We start from the raw sequence: 20,492 nt of genomic DNA, 5'->3' as shown, positions 1-20,492 counted from the left end.
CATCATTTATGCCCATAAAGGAAACTGAATTGAGTTTAATTAAGAAAGAGAGAGATTAAGATAAATAAAGACGGAGATAAAGAGGGAAAGAAAGAAAGAAAGGTGGAGAGGAAGAATGAAAGAAGATGAGACGTGAAGGAGAGATTAGCAAAGAGGAGAGACACAGAAAGATAATTAAAGATACAGAACGACAGAAGGAGATAAATACTACACAGAGAGAGACAGGGAAAGATAAAGAGAAAATAAAGATAAAGATACGGTGGACCAGAAGAAAAGGGAGGCAAGAGAGAGATATGAACTTTACTTCACCGCGTGGATGGAAGACACAGGCCCAAACACACATCGATGACACTTCACTGTAGGAGAGGGATAAAGAGAGAGAGAGAGCGAGAGAGCGAGAGAGCGAGAGAGCGAGAGAGAGAGAGAGAGAGAGAGAGAGAATGTTCGTCCTACCTTGGGCCAGATGTTAGTCCGGCGGTTTTCCTCCTCAATAGCCGCTTTCACATATGGACGTGCATCCGTCTATTCTCCGTAGATTCTACGGACGTACCGTATATGTAAATGACATATCCTGACGTTGGACCTCCTGAAAAAATACTACCCCCGAGGTAGTATGTTCTCCGGAGGAAATGCTAATTACCTTATATGTGAATGAGCAGTAGGATGTCGGCATTTCACACCAGTTGAGTGGGCGTGTTGATGACGCTTCGGTCTACATTTGCATGTCATTAAGTGTCACCCGCACCCTAATCGATAATAAGACTACTGCCTTTTGTTTGCTGAATGGTTTAAAAAATATTTTTATTATTATGTTACACCTTTCCTGCTGTCGGCTCACAGACCATAGTCGAGGAGCACAAAAGCGATGTTCCGCTCCATCGATTCTCTCGGGAATCACTTTGACCGGCAGTGGGTCTGCTTATAGGTGTGAATATGGTCGGAATGAAGCGGCTACCGATTATTGACAGGCTGGGTACTTTATTCTTAGTTTCACTAACTTTACAGTATGGCCTACACGTTTGCACAGACACAACCGGACTCGTTCATTACTTCACTAAACTGACACACGCTACTCACACACACACACTACCATTCTCGCGCACACACATGCGCTACTCTCATAACAATTATTATTGACAACAGTTAGCTGAACATTATAGGGTCCCGTCCTTCCACTCCCTGTTTTCTCAGTTAAACACAGAAATCAACTACATTTGTCCCAGTGTTTGTTAGATGTGAAATGAAGCCAAAAAAGACGCTCTCTTCCTCCGGTAACGCAGTCGTTCGCGATGCCTTTCTTGTTCATCGTTTCTTCTACTTGTCTGTAACTCATGCTCCAATCTTTCATCGATCGATGCAGATGTTGTGGATGCAACAGAATATATGCATCGCTGCAGCAACATTTAAGATGATCGCGATGAGTTCTGCCCGTTCTGCCTGCGTGCTGTCTGCGGTCAAACCAAAACAAACCCGATCCCGCCTCTTGCGACCCTACGTCATATGCCGCCCCTTGCAAGCCCGCCCCCCTTAAGCAGCCGGAGATTCTACTGACACCGATCTCCGCATATCGGGCATCAAGTGTGAATAAGTGTGAATGACCCTCACGGTCGAACCTCCTGCTCCACAAATGCGGAGAAAAGACGGAGGTCATATGTGAAAGCAGCTATTGTTTCAGTTAACTCTGGTCCGAATGACGATTTGTGTAGATTTTTGATGTGTGTGTGTTATTTAAAATCTGTGCTACCTAAATTTACAGTTCAAATATTTCACAAAAAAAAAATAGTATGGTACACAAATCGAAAAATATAACATTTTATTTCTTTAATGTATAGATTATGATAAACAACCAGATTATCCCCCACACAAATTATATCTGCAACCATTTGCAATATATAGCAATAAACCAAAAAGAAAAAACATAAAAACAAACATGAAGAATATAGTGGAATCGAATAATTTATAATGGGCAATATTTTAAGATAGAAAGGGTTATTTTCCCAATGAATTGATCCTTTATAAATGATAGCAGTACAACATTAATGCAGTTCTCTCAGATCTGATTTTCATTCAGGAAACAACACTAGTTGTTTTGGTTGTTTGATTATTGCATTATCAAACAAAGGCCTTAGTCTGTTTGATTGACAGGTGAGATGATCAAGGGGGCAGAGCTTATACCTCCATTATGTAAACCTGGCCCGATGAGTGGATAGAGAGGCTCACTAAAGGTGCAGCCAGTAGCAGAGTAGATATGAACCCTGGCTTCCACATCATAGAAGGAGACCAGACCCTCATCATAATCAACAAACACCCCCACCTTCTGGAGCTCAGCTCTTAGAGGGAGACGGACAGCAGGTTCATCATAAAATACCAACCCATCCCTGTTGAAGAAAAGAGTCCAGTAACCCATCTTAGGGTTCACTATGATCACACCTTTCCTCTTGATGGACTCTCTGGCAACTCCTAAACGCCATAGAGTCTTGTCTTTAACCTGGACCTCAAAGTAAAATCTCCCTGAGGAGAAGCTCTGCCATGTGAGAACAAATTTATACTGTGTAAATCTCTGAGGGTTGTCTGGGAGTTCCTTCTCTACACCTCCATTATGTACTTGTTTCCCATTCTCAGATAGGATAAGCTCGGGATGAGCTGTATCAGGATCCAGAGTCACATCTACTTCATACTGCTTGACCCTCTTCAGTTCAGCATCACCACACAGCTTCTTCACCTCCATGTTCAGTGTCTCCTCCAGCTGATCCAGGGATCTCCTCAAGGTCCCTACGTATGACGGATGACGGACCTCCACCGTCGTCCAGTCCCTGATGGGTGGAGGATTCTTCAGAGATCTGAAGGCCTGGAGGAAATGGAGGTGGTCTTTAGTGTGTGAGATCGGTTTCACCTCTAAGCTTCTTTTGGTCAGATCTTCTATTTCCTGCTCCAGCTCTTTGATGAGGTCTTCAGATCGTTTCTCTGTGGTTTTCAGTCTCTCTTTAACCGTTTGGATGAAGTCATCCTGCCACTTTTCAATGCAGCGCTTCAGAGCAGTGAGGATCTGCAAACCATCAGCAATGTCTCTGTCTGCAACTTTCTTGCTCAATTCTACTGTTTCTTTGATCTCCTTGATCTTAAGTTTTCTCTCCTGGATCATCTGCTGAACTTCAGCCTCTATCTTCCCCAGCTGGGCCGTCTTCACTTCATATTCCTCCTTTAGAGGTACAACAGGATGGGACTTGTGGTCACCCTCTGTGCAGAACTGACACACACACACCTGTTCAGTCTTGCAGAAGAGCTCCAGAAGTCTGTCGTGTTTCTTACACATCCTGTCTTCCAGACGGTCCATAGGCTCGACCAGCCGATGTTTCTTCAGGCCTGCGACTCTCTGATGTGGCTCCAGGTGGGTTTGGCAGTAGGAGATAAGACACACTAGGCAGGACTTCACAGCCTTCAGCTGGGTCCCAGTACAGAAGTCACAGGGAACTTCTGCTGGTTCAACACAAGGCTGCTCTTTTACTCTTACGGACGTTCTAAACTGAGCAGCCATCTCTGATACAAGGATATTGACATGTAAATCAGGTTTTGAGCTGAAAAGCTTGTTGCAAACAGGACATTTGTACTTGACTTGTTCGTCCCAGTACTTTGTAATACAGGTTCTGCAGAAGTTGTGTCCACATGGTGTGGTAACTGGGCTGCTGAACACATCCAGACAGATGGGACATGAAAAGTTCTCCTCAGACCAGGAAGCGTTAGCACAGGCCATTCCTAGACACAGACAACAAGGTTTATGTATTGAGCAATTCTATTATTTTTTTAAATTCCATAACGGCAAAAGTGGTTTTAACTTCTCTCAAAGTTGTGTTGCTTTACTCACCTTGTTGTGGTTTCTGTCTGTCAGACTTTTTTTCCCTCCAAAATGCGTTTTCTTTTCTCCGGAAAGAGAGAACTGCTTGAACGTCCGCTGGCTTTGGTTTCCTTAACATGACGTGCTCTCCTCTCTCCTCCCCTAACGTTTCGCTCCGCCCCCACGGCACATGAGTGCACTGCATTAATGCCCACTGTGTGGCCTCTTCAAATTCCGTGATGTGTGTCTTTTTCTTTCTGGAGTTAAAAGAGAGCCAGTGCAAAACGAGAGACAGTGTGGTGATTTGCGACTGTAAATGGGATCGGTGTTGATCTATCCGGGTTTCCGGGGCTTCCCCGAATGCTTTTTATCCAACCCCGATCCGGGTTTCAACAGAAACAGAGCGCAAATAGCTGTTTATTGGCGCTACGCTGCTGTAGAAACTCTCCTCGATGTGCACGCGCAGTGTACATACGAGCAGCAGAGCTAAGAGCAGCAGACAGAGATACAGTCTGGTCAGTGGAGGATTTCCTATTGCTTCTGGAAAGTTTGCCCCGTTTGAAGAACTAGTGCACCCCCTGCTGGTATTGGGTAACAGTAGGTCTTACACGCACACGCACGTGCACACACACAACATCATCATTGTGTATTATCGATCATAAAAATATTGCCCCGCCGCTCCCTCATTTGAGTCAAACTACAACTTGGCAACATTATACTGACTGTTAGTCACACACACACACACACACACACACACACACACACACAAACCAAGGGCACGTATGCGGCCACACACACACACCTGTCCATTGTATAGGAAAAAAAGATGAATAAATATAAAATGTGAAATAAAAAACATTAGTTATGTTCCCGCTGCTCAAGGGCGTGTGTGTGTGTGTGTGTGTGTGTGTGTGTGTGTGTGTGTGTGTGTGTGTGTGTGTGTGTGTGTGTGTGTGTGTGTGTGTGTGTGGAGGTGGTGGAGGAGGAGGGGGGGAGGTAGAGGAGGTGGAGTGAGGAGGAGGATGAGAGAGGAAGAGGAGGTGGTAAACGAGGAGGAGGAGGGGGAGCAGATGGAGGAGAAGGGGGGAGGAGGTGGAGGGAGGAGGAGGAGGGGGAGCAGATGGAGGAGAAGGGGGGAGGAGGTGGAGGGAGGAGGAGGAGGTAGAGGAGGAGGGGGGGAGGTGGAGGGAGGAGGAGGGGATGGAGGTAGAGAAGGAGGAGAAGGAAGGGGTGGAGGGGGAGGAGGAGGAGAGGATGAAGGGTGTGAGTGGAGGTGTTGAGGGACGGGAGGGGTAGGATGAGGAAGGGGAGGAGAAAGGGTAGTGTTGGAGGAGGAAGGAGGGGTGAAGAAAAAAGAAAGGATGGGTAGGGGGAGGGAGGAGGTGGTGAGGGAGGGAGGAGGAGGGAAAGAGGAGGAGGAGGGAGGAGATAAGAGAAAGGAAGTAATTCCTAAACCCTAGAATAACAACGGCTATCCACAGATACTCTAATGTCAGTGTAAACCTTCTTTTTTTTTGTTTTTAACTGAATCAACAAAGTTATTTTTCTCTAAAAGCGTCTGCTTAATAACTCAATAGCAGGTCGTCATGGTGACGGATGATGGGAGTATTTGCACCTCTGGGTGCTGCTGGGCCTCCGGTGCTTCCCTGCCACCCCGGGCCCAGCTCCTCTTGGTCGGGCGGTCGACGGCGGCGAGCTCGATGAGCGCGGAGAAGACGAAGGCCGGCGTGGCACGCGCTGATGAACCAGCCCATGGCAGTGGCGGACGCCACCCTGGGCGGCGAGTTCCTGGTGCCTGATGCTCAGCGTTGTCACGGTGATCACCGTGGGGACGCCCAAACAAACCAACAAACAAACAAATGAGTAAAAGCAACACAGAGTGAAACAGGGTTTAGAGTTTGAATCTGTCTATTTCTGTCCAGTAACCTCAGTGTGGGGCCCCGTCTAAAGCTAGGGCCCCACTACACGATGCTTTCAACCTGAAGCGATCACTAAACCATTGAGCAGGGCACATTTAACCAGTGACGTGCGCCACTCTGCCAGTCTGCGGACTCACATGACAACCGTAGTCTTTGGGGAACACAAATCTAGAGACGGAGGACAGACGGACGCAGTGTGCTGCTCGCCCTGCACTAGAGAGAGTGTATCCTCCCACAATGTTTCAACCTCCTTTAGTTTTGTTTCATGTGTGTGTGTGTGTGTGTGTGTGTGTGTGTGTGTGTATGTGTGTGTGTGTGTATGTGTGTGTGTGTGTGTGTGTGTGTGTCTGTGTGTGTGTGTGGTAATAAATGAGCTGCAGTTCCGGGGCAGAGACACTGGCTATTCAGAGTATGTTAAATAATTCTAGTGAAGTGACCCTAGTGGACCACACTAGCTGCCATATTGAAGAACTCTAGTGTCAGTGAATTATCACTTCTACCATCAGAGGATTAATTCATGCTCCGTATGGCCCTGACACACCAACTAGATTATCGGCCTTCGGACAGTCTGGCGAGCTCGGTGACCTGAGTCTGTTCGGTGTGTGCTGTTCGGTCGGTCGTCGTCAAAGCCGTCGGTGATCTTTTTCAAGCCGCCTGTGTTCTTTTCAGCCGATTGCACACGTTGAATCGGCCACGACCAAATCGGTCCGACTGCCTCTTCTGCCGCCGGTAATTTGTAAACACGTTTAATGTGTATGCAAGACAATACTTAACACAATCCTGGATGAGCTAGAAAGCAGAGATAGGAGAGAGGAGGAAGAGAAGAGAGAGGAAGGAGAGAGGAGAAACTAAGAGGAGAGGATGGAGAGGAGAGACGACAAGACAAAGTCACGGTCACTCACACACATGAGGAGAATCTTTACATGTAGTCACTGTGACCTTTGTGTAAGTGTGTTACACATGTTGGGTTGTTGCATGGTGGACATTAAAAGTAAGTCGACTCATCAGCTGTTTTTCCATTTTTATTTAAATAATAAAAGTGTTGTCATACATTAATACATTTTATTGTGTCTTCATTCATGATTCAGAAGTAAAGTAATGATTTGATTATTATGATGCACATCAATCCCTGAAACTAGTTATACATAACTGCAACCATAAACAATTGTATAGCAGTAAACCTTTAAAAACAATGAAAAAGAGACAATGAAGAATATAATGTTATCTAATGATTTACAATGGGTTATAATTTACAATAGTCAGGGATCACTTCCTACTGAATTCTTCCTTGTTAAATGACAGCAGTACAACATTAATACAGTTCTCTCAGATCTCACATAGTAGAGATTCTAATTCAGGAAACAACATTAGTTGTTTTGGTTGTTTGATTATTTTATTATCAAACAAAGGCCCTAGTCTGTTTGATTGACAGGTGTGATGATCAGGGGGGCAGAGTTGTTACCTTCATAATTATGGAGACCTGGGCAGAGGATTGGATAGAGAGGCTCAGTAAAGGTGCAGCCAGTAGCAGAGTAGATATGAACCCTGGCTTCCACATCATAGAAGGAGACCAGACCGTCATCATAATCAACAAACACCCCCACCTTCTGGAGCTCAGCTCTCAGAGGGAGACAGACATCAGGATTATCCTGAAATATAAACCCATCCTTATAGGAGTGAAGAGTCCATAAAGAATTCTCAGGGGTCGATATTTTCTGACCTTTTCTGTCGATGGACTCTCTGGCCACTCCTAACCACCATGAAGTCTTGTCTTTAACCTGGACCTCAAAGTAAAATCTCCCTGAGGAGAAGCTCTGCCTCGTGAGAACATACATATACTTTGTAAATCTTTTAGGGTTGTCTGAGAGTTCCTTCACTACATCTCCATCATGTACTTGTTTCCCATCCTCAGACAGGATGAGACGGCGATGAGCTGTATCAGGATCCAGAGTCACATCTACTTCATACTGCTGGACCCTCTTCAATTCAGCATCACCACACAGCTTCTTCATCTCCATGTTCAGTGTCTCCTCCAGCTGATCCAGGGATCTCCTCAAGGTCCCTACGTATGACGGAGGACGGACCTCCACTGTCGTCCAGTCCCTGGTGGGTGGAGGATTCTTCAGGGATCTGAAGGCCTGGAGGAAGTGGAGGTGGTCTTCAGTATGTGAGAGCTGATTCACCTCTGAGCTTCTTTTGGTCAGATCTTCTATTTCTTGCTCCAGCTCTTTGATGAGGTCTTCAGCTTGTTTCTCTGTGGATTTCACTCTCTCTTTAACCATTTGGTTGAGATCATCCTGCCACTTTTCAATGCAGCGCATCAGAGCAGTGAGGACCTGACCACCATCGGCTATCTCTCTGTCTGCGTCTGCTTTGCTGCGTTTAACTGTGTCTTTAATCTCCTGAATATTCTTTTGTCTCTCCTGGATCATCTGCTGAACTTCAGCCTCTATCTTCCCCAGCTGGGCTGTCTTCACTTCATATTCCTCCTTTAGAGGTACAACAGGATGGGACTTGTGGTCTGTCTCTGTGCAGAACTGACACACACACACCTGTTCAGTCTTGCAGAAGAACTCCAGAAGTCGGGTATGTATCTTACACATCCTGTCTTCCAGACGGTCCATAGGCTCGACCAGCCGATGTTTCTTCAGGCCTGCGACTCTCTGATGTGGCTCCAGGTGGGTTTGGCAGTAAGAGATCAGACACACTAGGCAGGACTTCACAGCCTTCAGCTGTGTCCCAGTGCAGACGTCACAGGGAACTTCTGCTGGTTCAACACAAGGCTGCTCTCTTACTCGTACAGTTTTTCTAAACTGAGCAGCCAGCTCTGATAAGAGGGTATTGACCTGTAGGTCAGGTCTTATGTCGAAAATCTTGTTGCAAACAGGACATTTGTACTGGACTTGTTCATCCCAGAACTTTGTAATACAGGTTCTGCAGAAGTTGTGGCCACATGGTGTGGTAACTGGGCTGCTGAACACATCCAGACAGATGGAACATGAAAAGTTCTCTTCAGACCAGGAAGTGCTAGCAGAGGCCATTCCTAGACACAGACGGTAAGGTTTATGTAACGAGCACATCCATAACTTGTTTAATACTATAACGTGAAAAGAGGTTTTAACCTCTCTGAAAGTTGTGCTGTTTTACTCACCTTGTTGTTGTTTCTGTCTCTCAGACTATTTACTCTAAAGTGTTTTTCTTTCCCTCCTGAACGAGTGAACTGCCTGCACACTTAGCTCCTCCCCTAACTCCTTGCTCCGCACATGGGTGCACTTCATCCATGCACTGTGTCGGGTACTATAAATGCGTTGATGTGTGTTCTCTTCTTTCTGGAATTAAAAGAGAGCTGGTGCAAAATGAGGGACATTGTGGGGATTTAGTGTGGATTTTCGACTGTAACGGTGATTAACCGGCTTTATAGACCCGGGTTTCCGGGGCTTCCCCGAATGCTTTTTATCCAACCAGATCCGAGTTTCAACAAAAACAGACAGAGAGCAAAGAGCTGTTTATTGGCGCTACGCTGCTGTAGGAACTCTCCCCGATGTGTACGCGCACAGTGCAAACACGAGCAGCAGAGCTGAGAGCAGCAGACAGCGATACAGTCTGGTAGGGGGGATTTCCTTTTGCTTTGGGAAAGTTTGCCTCGTTTGAAGTACTAGTGCACCCCCTGCTGGTAACAATAGGTCGGGGACACAAAGAACGTCCCGCCCCTCTGTGGTGATACCCGCTCCTGCCACTGGGTGTCGCTCAGAACACTGATTATAGGACTGCTGCTTGTATGCCCTGCCTAGGGCACAGGTAGTAGACTATAGCAAAGACACGTCAAATGGGTATTCACACACATGTAATGTGTATGCAGCAGCAAGACAATACTTAACACAATCCTGGATGAGTGTCCTTAGTGTTAGTGTGTTACACATGTTGGGTTGTTGTATGGTGGACATTAAAAGTAAATCGACTCATCAGCTGTTTTTCCATTTTTATTTAAATCATAAAAGTCATACATTCATACATTTTATTGTGTCGTCATGATTCAGAAGTAAAGTAATGATTTGATTATTATGAAGCACATCCATCCCTGAAAGTAGTTATACATAACTGCAACCATAAACAATTGTATAGCAGTAAACCTTTAAAAAACTGGAGAAAACAGACAATGAAGAAAATGTTATCTAATGATTTACAATGGGTTATCATTTATAATAGTCAGGGTTAACTTCCTACTGAATTTCTCTTTGTTAAATGACAGCAGTAAGACAGTAATGCAGTTCTCTCAGATCTCACATGGAAGAGATTCTTATTCAAGAAACAACATTAGTTGTTTTGGTTGTTGACTATTTCATTATCAAACAAAGCTCCTAGTCTGTTTGATTGACAGGTGAGATGATCAGGGGGGCGGAGTTGTTACTTTCATAATCATGGCGGCCTGGGCAGAGAAATGGATAGAGAGGCTCACTAAAGGTGCAGCCAGTAGCAGAGCAGATATGAACCCTGGCTTCCACATCATAGAAGGAGACCAGACCCTCATCACAATCAACAAACACCCCCACCTTCTGGAGCTCAGCTCTCAGAGGGAGATGGACAGAAGGGTTATCTTTAAATACAAACCCATCCTTGTAGTAGTAGAGAATCCAGTAACCCGGCTCAGGGGTCCGCGTGGTCCCACCTTTTCTGTTGATGGATTCTCTGGCCACTCCCAAATACCATGCAGTCTTGTCTTTAATCTGGACCTCAAAGTAAAATCTCCCTGTGGAGAAGCTCTGCCTCGTGAGAACACATACACACGCTGTAAATCTCTTAGGGTTGTCTGGGAGTTTCTTCCTTACACCTCCATCATGTACTTGTTTCCCATCCTCAGACAGGATGAGCAGGGGATGAGCTGTATCAGGATCCAGAGTCAGATCTACTTCATACTGCTGTACACTCTTCAGGTCAGCGTCACGCAGCTTCTTCATCTCCATGTTCAGTGTCTCCTCCAGCTGATCCAGGGATCTCCTCAAGGTCCCTATGTATGACAGAGGACGGACCTCCACCGTCGTCCAGTCCCTGGTGGGTGGAGGATCCTTCAGGGACCTGAAGGCCTGGAGGAAGTGGAGGTGGTCTTTAGTGTGTGAGAGCTGCTTCACCTCTGAGCTTCTATTGGTCAGATCTTCTATTTCCTGCTCCAGCTCTTTGATGAGTCCTTCAGCTTGTTTCTCTGTGGATTTATGTTTCTCTCTAACCGTTCGATAGAATTCATCCCGGCACTTTTCTATGTGGTGCATCAGAGCAGTGAGGATCTGTACACCATCGGCTATCTCTCTGTCTGCATCTTTCTTGCTAATGTCTACCGTGTCTTTGATCTCCTTAATCTTTAGTTTTCTCTCATGGATCATCTGCTGAACTTCAGCCTCTATCTTCCCCAGCTGGGCCGTCTTCACTTCATATTCCTCCTTTAGAGGTACAACAGGGTGGAACTTGTGGTCTGTCTCTGTGCAGAACTGACACACACACACTTGTTCAATCATGCAAAAGAGCTTCAGAAGTTGATTGTGTTTCTTACACATCCTGTCTTCCAGACAGTCCATAGGCTCGACCAGCTGATGTCTCTTCAGGACTGCGACTCTCTGATGTGGCTCCAGGTGGGTTTGGCAGTAAGAGGTAAAACACTCTAGGCAGGACTTCACAGCCTTCAGCTGGGTCCCAGTACAGACGTCACAGGGAACTTCTGCTGGGTTAAAACCAGGCTTCTCTTTTACTCGTACAGACATTCTAAACTGAGCTGCCAGCTCTGATAAGAGGGTGTTGACTCGTAGAAAGGGTCTAGTTTGAAAAATCTTGTTGCAAACAGGACATTTGTACGAGACTTGTTCATCCCAGAACTTTGTAATACAGGTTCTGCAGAAGTTGTGTCCACATGGTGTGGTGACTGGACTGCTGAACACATCCAGACAGATGGAACATGAAAAGTTCTCCTCAGACCAGGAAGTGTTAGCAGAGGCCATTCCTAGACACAGACGACAAGGTGTATGTGTTGAGCAATCATCCATTATTTTTGTTATTCCATAACCAGAAGAGCGGTTTTAACTTCTCTCAAGGTTGTGCTGTTTTACTCACCTTGTTGTGGTTTCTGTCTCTCTGACTATTTGTTTCAAAATGCGTTTTATTTTCCTCCTGAATGAGAGAACTGCTTCCACGTCGGTTGGCTTTGGTTTCTATGAATGTTACGTTTAGTTTCTTGAACCAGACGTCCTCTGCTCTCCTCCCCTAACACCTGGCTCCTCCCCTAACACCTGGCCCCGCCCCAACGGACACACAGTTCCCTGACATTCATGCGCTGTTCTTCAAAAACATTGATGTGATTTCAAAGATGTTTGAAAGCACAATATAGGACAAAACACAGACCAAGAGATGGTGCAAAACCAGAGACATTGTGGTGATTTAATGGTGATTTTCCACTGTAACTGCGATTAAGAGAAAAAAAGTTGGCTTGAAATGACTTTTCCTGAGGCTGGTGTTTTTCTTTCTGTCTTCATAAAAACAACCCTCTCCCTGTATGTCCAGGTTATTTGTGCTGGTATGGTTTGTGTAATATTGTAATATTGTAATATTACAATATTACAATATATGTAATATTGATTTAACTCTGGTAGTTAGTTATATAAGGCTCATCTCTAACCACATAAAACATTTGCATCATGTGACTCAGGGTAGGGCAGACGAGCCAAACCAACAAGTTCACTATTCAGAGACAACACAGTCAATGCCAGCACAGAGACAGCGAAACAAACCTCAAATGTGCCGTGGCAGTTAACAATGTCGCATTATCACTGGTGGTGCATTTTGGGTAACCTTTAAGTGCCAGGGACAAACAGTGTGTAAATCTAAAGTGATGGAAAACTGGTATTGTGGTTTAATAATAATAATAATAATAATAATAATAATAGTAGTAGGGGTAATAATAAAAAGGATAATTTCAGTCCATGGATTTCCTTCTATTCCTTCAAGCCAACTGAATGGGTTGAGTCTGCTTTCCCTCCTGGCTCCGTAGCAAAGCAGGTGACCAATCACAGTACACTCACCTTATGGTACGGATCAGCTGAATCAAGCTACAGAGTTATTACAGAACTAGACAATTAAAGACCTTTCTACCTGTATTGTCTGAACAGACAGATGAAAATCAGAACAACAATAACTGGACCTTCTCTTTGTTAATCTTTCACTGCAGTCATTAGTTTCGTTCAAAATGATGAGAAATGCTCAAGTGTCAAAAGAGACCCATCCAAAACCCATCCTCCCACCAATTAATCAAGCAAAATCATTTTATTCCATTCTGAACAAATTAAGCCTGCAGAGCAAAAAGGGCAGAATAAGAACCATATTTTGGACAATGGGGTTGCTGTAATAAAGTAACTAGCAGTCAAGTTGTAAAGGAAAACCAAACACGCTGTTGGAGCGGGACCTATCCCTAACATTAACCCTAACCCACTATCAGAATGTAAAACATGCATTCTGGCTGACGTCTGGTAGACACTAGTTTTCCATTGAGGGGCGGGGCTTGATTGCAGATCAGGTTTTCACCGTCTCTGATGTGGAGCCAAAACATTTGATTCATGTAATCTGATAACCGCCAGAACTGCCAGTATCAGCTAATGCGTGCAGTAGCATGTGTTTAATAGAGGGCCATTTGAGGGCATATTTACATACGTTTTTCATCTAAGGCAGTGTTTCTCAACCTTTTTTGAGCAAATGCCCCCCTTACCTTACCCTGATCCTCTGGCGCCCCCCCCCCCCCCCCCCCAATATTATTGTTCCTAACCAACTCCACTCCAACTCGTGCTACATTGCTTGAATAAAAAACTTCTGTGCCGTTTTGGTTTCTTCTGGACAAGAAAATGTGTATTCAGAGTTTTATTAAAAGGTTTTATTATTCAGCTATTGAAGTTTAATACGTAACAGTGCTTGTGTACATTTTTATTGGTTATTGAACTGTTAACCCGCGAACTTGGGTTCAATATGTGTACGAAAGACTCCCTTTGTTTATGTGACGTTGCCTAGCAACGCTGTGCATGTGCAGCCTTTATCCGCTTCGTTCTGAGTTGGCGAGTAGGACGTTTAAGTTTGCGGCCAAATAGTAATTAAAGTAGTTTGTTACTATACAAGTTAAGCGCCTGTAACATCAGTGTTAAATGAGTATGTGCCGGTTGGTGTGCGTACCTTATGAAAGTGTTTATCGGTTCACAGACGTAATGAGCGACGTTGCGGTGGTCTACACGTAATGCGCACGTTCTATTGTTTACAATTAGCATGCTAAGCGGCGTTAGCTTTATTCACGTCTTATGTTGCCTTACTATGTAATATGGATGAGATTCATGTTGCTTAGTGTAATGCCCCATCCACCGCTTGCTTTGCATGTCCCGCAAACCAACCAGTGGAAGTCAGGGGAGGGCGAAATAGTTTCGGAAAGCACCACGCTGCTGCGATGAGGTTGATTTGTTTATCGGCGTTACCATGGCGATCACGCCGGTACTGAGCATAAAGTAAAAAGTAGATGAGACGATAGAGGGGTTAGAAACCCATATGAAGATAGGCTTTTTATTTCATTTATCCTATTTTTGCACCGAAAATATTTGAAAACCATGAAAGTTTAAAAAGTTCAAAATAATGACCACTACACAAGCGAAGTTGTGACGCCCCCGTGTTCGTTCCCAGCGCCCCCCTAGGTTCTACGAACGCCCCCCAGGGGGCGCTGCCGCCCCCGTTGAGAAACCCTGATCTAAGGTATTTTATTTCCCTGTGTTACGTTCCAAGGTATTTGTGGGGTTCTGGATTTTCCCTTTCTGTTTTTTTTTTGTCCTATGTTTTTAGGAACACAAAATGGCCGTTGGGGACGCCACTGCACTGATTGGAGGAGCCATGGCAACGAGGGCCAAGCCATCAGTTAAAGGCTCGTCAGTGCCACCTGTTTGAAGCCCAATGCCAGAAGGCCAAACACACCAGCAAGCTGGATGCTTGTGTGTCTTACGTCCCTTGTCTTAGTGACACTTATGCTTGTGTCTTGTATTGGTGTTGAACTAGTGTATTACTCACAATGCCACTGCCTGTTGGTTTTGTGCTGTTTGTTGCCTTGGTGGCCATTGGTTGGCCATTTTTGATTGACTGACTGATTTTTGCTTAGGTGCTGGTAGGGGTGAGTGGCCTTTTGTTTGGTGTCCCATTTTTCTCCTGTTTTTTGTTAAAGTGAGGAAACTAGGCTTACCCTTTGTTTTTTTGGTTTTAATTAGACTGTTTTTGTTTAAGCTAAGACTTATGTTTGTTATTTTGGCCCATGCTCACCCTGATGTCTCAATAAATCCCTTTGTTAAGCTTTGAACCCAAGCCTCCTCTGTTTGAGTGGCTTTATGTTAGGCCCTCTATCACCTAGACTGGAGGGTTGTCACACACACACACACACACACACACACGCACACCCCAACCAACAAGTGTGTGTGTGTGTGTGTGTGTGTCTCTCTCTCTATCTCTCTCTATAGATATATTTCCAGAAATCTTCTGTGATTTGAATCTCTGGTCCCTGGTGGCTCGACCGGTAGAGCTTGGCAGTTGGTGCCGCGCCCTCAGAGAACCACAGAACGGCCCGTAGTTCAGGAAGGAACTGAATTCATTAATTAAAAAAATTAAATTATTAATGACTCAATTAATAATTTGACATCTTTTCTACACCATTTGTACTGGACACTCTGGATACAAACGCCTGCTAATGGTCGTATTGTGAGTTATAGTTTGGCTAATATGATCTTCTATAGTTGTAGGTGAGAGAAGGTTTAGGAACCAGACAGAATAGCCACACACATCGAGTCTTGTTTTTAATGCCAAAACTGTCAACAATTCTGTTTTCTTTTTCTTATCTCATCTCATTCGGTGCAGGTAGTTTTTCCTGCAAAGTGTTTCACATTCTTACTCCTTTATAAATGGAGTTTGTACACCAGGGGTGATTCCCTAAACCACGCGGTCGGTGGCTTGTCCAAAGCGTGTGACGTCATCACTCGGCCAGAGTTCAGCACCTTGGAGAGCGACAGCGGAAGACGTCTCCCACTCAGTCTGCTGCGGATGAAATACATGGATAGATAGTGTTAGATAGTGATCGTTTTTTTTTTTTTTTCTTGGCTCGTGTTTTTCTTGAAGCTCCAACGGTCGACCAGCGTCACCACACTTTAAAATAACATAACACATAAAAAGAAGACAGAAAGCTTCTCCTCCTCCCTCGGTGCGGTGGTGGTGGGTAATTAAGGAAGTCATTAATTAATTAGTAGCAGGTGGCTGTAGTTATACCTTAATCATGCGATGAAATGCAAAAAAAGAGAATCATGTCTCACAATATTAAATAAATAGTCTAATTAGATATACTACATCATTGGGCTTACGATATACTGTCTAAATATGTTAAAGGCTACAGTGTGTAACAGGAACCAGTCGACGGAGTGAATGTCCACCGTTTGAAGGACTAGTGCTCCCCCTGACGGTAGTAATAGGCATTACACATCAGCCCAGCGATAACAATATCCAATATCGCTGACATAAAATATGATAAAATAGAAACAACTGAAGGAATGAAGACATTCCATCAATATTTTAAAAAAAATATATTTAACAAATGATGATGGGGACAAAATCAGGAATTTCAGAGGAGAGCTGAGAAGACAAAATCACGGTGCTCACACACACATGGAGTAATTTGGAGCTTTGTGTAACACAACCCAACACATGTTGGGTTGTTGGCATGGTAAAGATAAAAATTCATTAACTGGCTCACCAGCTACAAAAATGTGCAATTATTCTTAGATTTGAATCCTTCCTTAATTCCCATCAATTGTCAAAAGGTTTTCAGGCCAAAAAACAACAACTGTTGCTTTTGTTTTATCCCACTGATAGGTACTACTGAATCTACTGAATACATATTGTACTGAGATTGTACCTATTCCACTGAATACATACTGAGAATGTACCTATTCTACTGAATACATGCTGAGAATGTACCTATTCTACTGAACATATTGTACTGAGAATGTAACTCTTCCACAGAAATTGCCCCCATTCTACTTTTAGTACATTTTTATTTAAATCTGAAAAGAATACAAAAATTGTATTGTGTTGTCAAAAATGATTCAAAATAATAAACAAATATAACTTTTTGGTTTAAAAAACGATTGATAATGTGATCCAAATTAACATTTCACATTTTCAGCTAACCTAATTTTACATCATTAAACATAAAACATAAAAATCATTCAGAAAAAAATATATTTAACATTATAGTGAAACAAGTTATATTGGGTAATACCTTTTATAGTACACAGTGTTAGTTGCTTAATTATTTTTCCTCTTGTTAAATGACAGTGAATAGTAGGATATGAATGCAGTTCTCTTAGATCTCCCATGGTAGAGGAAACAACTTTCGTTGTTTTGGTTGTTTGATTATTTCATTATCAAACAAAGGCCTTAGTCTGTTTGATTGGCAGGTAAGATGATCAGGGGGGCAGAGTTTCTACCTCTATTATGTAAACCTGGACCGAGGAATGGATAGAGAGGCTCTCTAAAGGCGCAGCCAGTAGCAGAGTAGATATGAACCCTGGCTTCAACATCATAGAAGGAGACCAGACCCTCATCATAATCAACAAACACCCCCACCTTCTGGAGCTCAGCTCTCAGAGGGAGACGGACAGCAGGGTTATCACTAAATACCAACCCATCCTTGTCAAAGAAAATATTCCAGAAACCTTTCTCTGGAGTCAATATGATCGGACCTTTACTGTTGATGGAGCCTCTGACCACTCCTAAACGCCATTGAGTCTTGTCCTTAACCTGGACCTCGAAGTAAAATCTCCCTGAGGAGAAGCTCTGCCTCGTGAGAACACATGTATATTGTGTAAATCTCTTAGGGTTGTCTGGGAGTTTCTTCACTACACCTCCATCATGTAATTGTTTCCCATCCTCAGACAGGATGAGACAGGGATGAGCTGTATCAGGATCCAGAGTCACATCTACTTCATACTGCTGGACCCTCTTCAGTTCAGCAGCACCGCACATCTTCTTAATCTCCATGTTCAGTGTCTCCTCCAGCTGATCCAGGGATCTCCTCAAGGTCCCTATGTATGACCGAGGACGGACCTCCACCGTCGTCCAGTCCCTGGTGGGTGGAGGATCCTTCAGGGACCTGAAGGCCTGGAGGAAGTGGAGGTGGTCTTTAGTGTGTGAGAGCTGCTTCACCTCTGAGCTTCTATTGGTCAGATCTTCTATTTCCTGCTCCAGCTCTTTGATGAGGTCTTCAGCTTGTTTCTCTGAGAAATTCATTCTCTCTTTAACCATTCGGTTGAGATCATCCTGGCACTTTTCAATGCAGCGCATCAGAGCAGTGAGGACCTGCACACCATCGGCTATCACTCTGTCTGCGTCTGCTTTGCTGCGTTTAACTGTGTCTTGAATCTCCTGAATATTTTTTTGTCTCTCCTGGATCATCTGCTGAACTTCAGCCTCTATCTTCTCCAGCTGGGCCGTCTTCACTTCATATTCCTCCTTTAGAGGTACAACAGGATGGGACTTGTGGTCACCCTCTGTGCAGAACTGACACACACACACCTGTTCAGTCTGGCAGAAGAGCTCCAGAAGTCGGTCGTGTTTCTTACACACCCTGTCTTCCAGACGGTCCATAGGCTCGACCAGCCGATGTTTCTTCAGGCGTGCGACCCTCTGATGTGGCTCCAGGTGGGTTTGGCAGTAAGACATAAAACACCCTAGGCAGGACTTCACAGCCTTCAGCTGGGTCCCAGTACAGACGTCACAGGGAACTTCTGCTGGTTCAACACAAGGCTGCTCTTTTACTCGTACGGACGTTCTAAACTGAGCAGCCATCTCTGATAAGAGGGTATTGACCCGTAAATCAGGTCTTGTGTTGAAAAGTTCGTTGCAAACGGGACATTTGTACTTGACTTGTTCATCCCAGAACTTAGTAATACAGGTTCTGCAGAAGTTGTGTCCGCATGGTGTGGTGACTGGACTGTTGAACACATCCAGACAGATGGAACATGAAAAGTTCTCCTCAGACCAGGTGTTAGCAGAGGCCATTCCTAGACACAGACGACAATGTTTATGTATTGAGCAATCCCATTATTTTTGTTTTTCCATAACGGCAAAATCGGTTTTAACTTCTCTCAAAGTTGTGCTGCTTCACTCACCTTGTTCTGGTTTCTGTCTGTCAGACTAGTTAATGCGTGTTATTTTTCTCCTGAAAGAAAGAACTGCTTCCACGTCGGAGTGCTTTAGGTTTCGTTTCCCCAACATGACGTCCTCTCCCCTCCTCCCCTAACGCCTGGCTCCTCCCCTAACGTCTGGCTCCGTCCCCACGGCACATGAGCGCGCTGCATTATTACGCACTGTGTGGCTTCTTCAAATGCGTTGACGTGTTCTCTTCTTTCTGGAGTTAAGAGAGCCGGTGCAGAACAAGAGACTTTGTGGTGATTTAGTGGTTATTTGCGACTGTAACTGGGATTCATCGATGTTGATCTATCCAGGTTTCCGGGGCTTCCCCGAATACTTTTTATCCAACCTCGATCTGATTTTTAACAAACAGACGGAGAGCAAAGAGCTGTTTATTGGCGCTACGCTGCTGTAGGAACTCTCCCCGATGTGCACGCGCACAGTGCACACACGAGCAGCAGAGCTGAGAGCAGCAGACAGCGATACAGTCTGGTCAGTGGGGGATTTCCTTTTGCTTTTGGAAAGTTTGCCCCGTTTGAAATACTAGTGCACCCCCTGCTGGTAAAAGTGGGTCACACACACACACACACACACACACACACACACACACACACACACACACACACACACACACACACACACACACACACACACACACACACACAGCAAGAGAGGAAGACAGAGCAGGGAACACAGGAGACACAAGGGAGAAGGAGAACATGAGACACAAGGAATGACAGCGCCAACGTCCAGGCTCAGTGGACACAGCCTGGCCATAGAGCAAGGCCGTCACAGGCGGACCTGGCTACCCAGAGAAGCCAGGCTGGGTCCATTCTGTCCCCAGGAGAGGGAGACTGAAGACCACTTCCTACTGCAATGTATGAGATACAAGGCATCAACTCTGATTGGCTGATAGGGTGACCCGGTCACCTGCTGTTGCAGGCGTCACCTCTGATTGGCTGATAGGGTGACCCGGTCCCCTGCTGATTAGGCGCTGATGTGACACACCTGTGCTGGGCTGATTGAAGCTGAACTGAAGGGGCGTTCACAGGGGAGCCGGCAGCCCTGCAGCCCCACAGTGAACCAGGACTGTTGAGGGGCTCAGGGGACCCGGTGGGTTGGTTTGTTTAAACTCCTCGTCCAGAGGATCCCCAACGTCCTCCCTGAGCAGCCCAGACCTGGGCCTTCACCTCACTGGACGCTCTGGATACAAACGCCTGCTAATGGTCAGATTGTGAGTTATAGTTTGGCTAACATGATCTTCTATAGTTGTAGGTGAGAGAAGGTTTAGGAACCAGACAGAATAGCAAGAATGAGTCTTGTTTTTAATGCCATTGAGATTTCGTATAGCACAAAAAATCTCATCACATTCAGTGCAGGTAGTTCCTTCTGCAAAGTGTTTCACATTTGAACCCCTTTTTAAATGGAGCACGTACACCGGGAATGATTCCTTAAACCACGCGGTCGGTGGCTTGTCCAAAGCGTGTGACGTCATCACTCAGCCAGAGTTC

General features: G+C 44.9%; 3 protein-coding genes across 4 annotated transcripts; all 3 read right to left on the bottom strand.

Annotated features, from left to right (window-relative positions):
• Nucleotides 1-1,962: 1,962 nt before the first annotated feature.
• On the bottom strand, nt 1,963-3,942 carry LOC311369830 (E3 ubiquitin-protein ligase TRIM39-like). Its single transcript, XM_084488046.1, has 2 exons — nt 3,863-3,942; nt 1,963-3,753 (listed from the first exon to the last, which is right to left on the bottom strand). The coding sequence occupies exon 2, from the start codon at nt 3,749-3,751 to the stop codon at nt 2,126-2,128; it is 1,626 nt and encodes a 541-aa protein (XP_084344172.1). The 5' UTR covers nt 3,752-3,753; nt 3,863-3,942; the 3' UTR covers nt 1,963-2,125.
• Nucleotides 3,943-6,877: 2,935 nt separating this feature from the next.
• Nucleotides 6,878-19,036, bottom strand: LOC311369741 (uncharacterized protein). The gene is made up of 3 exons (XM_084487952.1): nt 18,960-19,036; nt 17,238-18,851; nt 6,878-8,794 (listed from the first exon to the last, which is right to left on the bottom strand). Exons 2-3 carry the CDS (start codon nt 18,847-18,849, stop codon nt 7,164-7,166), a joined length of 3,243 nt encoding a protein of 1,080 aa, XP_084344078.1. The 5' UTR covers nt 18,850-18,851; nt 18,960-19,036; the 3' UTR covers nt 6,878-7,163.
• On the bottom strand, nt 10,110-11,735 carry LOC311369827 (E3 ubiquitin-protein ligase TRIM39-like; the record flags this gene model as incomplete). Of its 2 annotated transcripts, XM_084488044.1 has the most annotated exons (2): nt 10,110-11,156; nt 11,355-11,735. In XM_084488044.1, the coding sequence occupies 2 exons, from the start codon at nt 11,733-11,735 to the stop codon at nt 10,110-10,112; spliced, it is 1,428 nt and encodes a 475-aa protein (XP_084344170.1). The 2 variants fall into 2 exon arrangements, with proteins under 2 accessions (XP_084344170.1, XP_084344169.1); XM_084488043.1 differs by having other exon boundaries at nt 10,110-11,735.
• Nucleotides 19,037-20,492: the final 1,456 nt, after the last annotated feature.

Source organism: Micromesistius poutassou, assembly GCF_964030765.1.
Source record: "Micromesistius poutassou genome assembly, chromosome: 24".
In the NCBI taxonomy this organism is placed as follows: Eukaryota; Metazoa; Chordata; class Actinopteri; order Gadiformes; family Gadidae; genus Micromesistius; species Micromesistius poutassou.
Note: the sequence above shows the minus strand (reverse complement) of the source record. Positions and strands in the feature narration are given on the sequence as shown.

What these genes read in the sequence shown, in the direction of transcription:
- LOC311369741 (XM_084487952.1), bottom strand. Translation starts at nt 18,849, where the DNA reads ATGGCCTCTGCTAACACCTGGTCTGAGGAGAACTTTTCATGTTCCATC. An exon ending in GATCATCTTACCTGCCAATC is followed by an intron (nt 8,795 to 17,237) that starts AAACAGACTAAG and finishes GTCTGTGTCTAG; the next exon opens with GAATGGCCTCTGCTAGCACT.
- LOC311369830 (XM_084488046.1), bottom strand. Translation starts at nt 3,751, where the DNA reads ATGGCCTGTGCTAACGCTTCCTGGTCTGAGGAGAACTTTTCATGTCCC.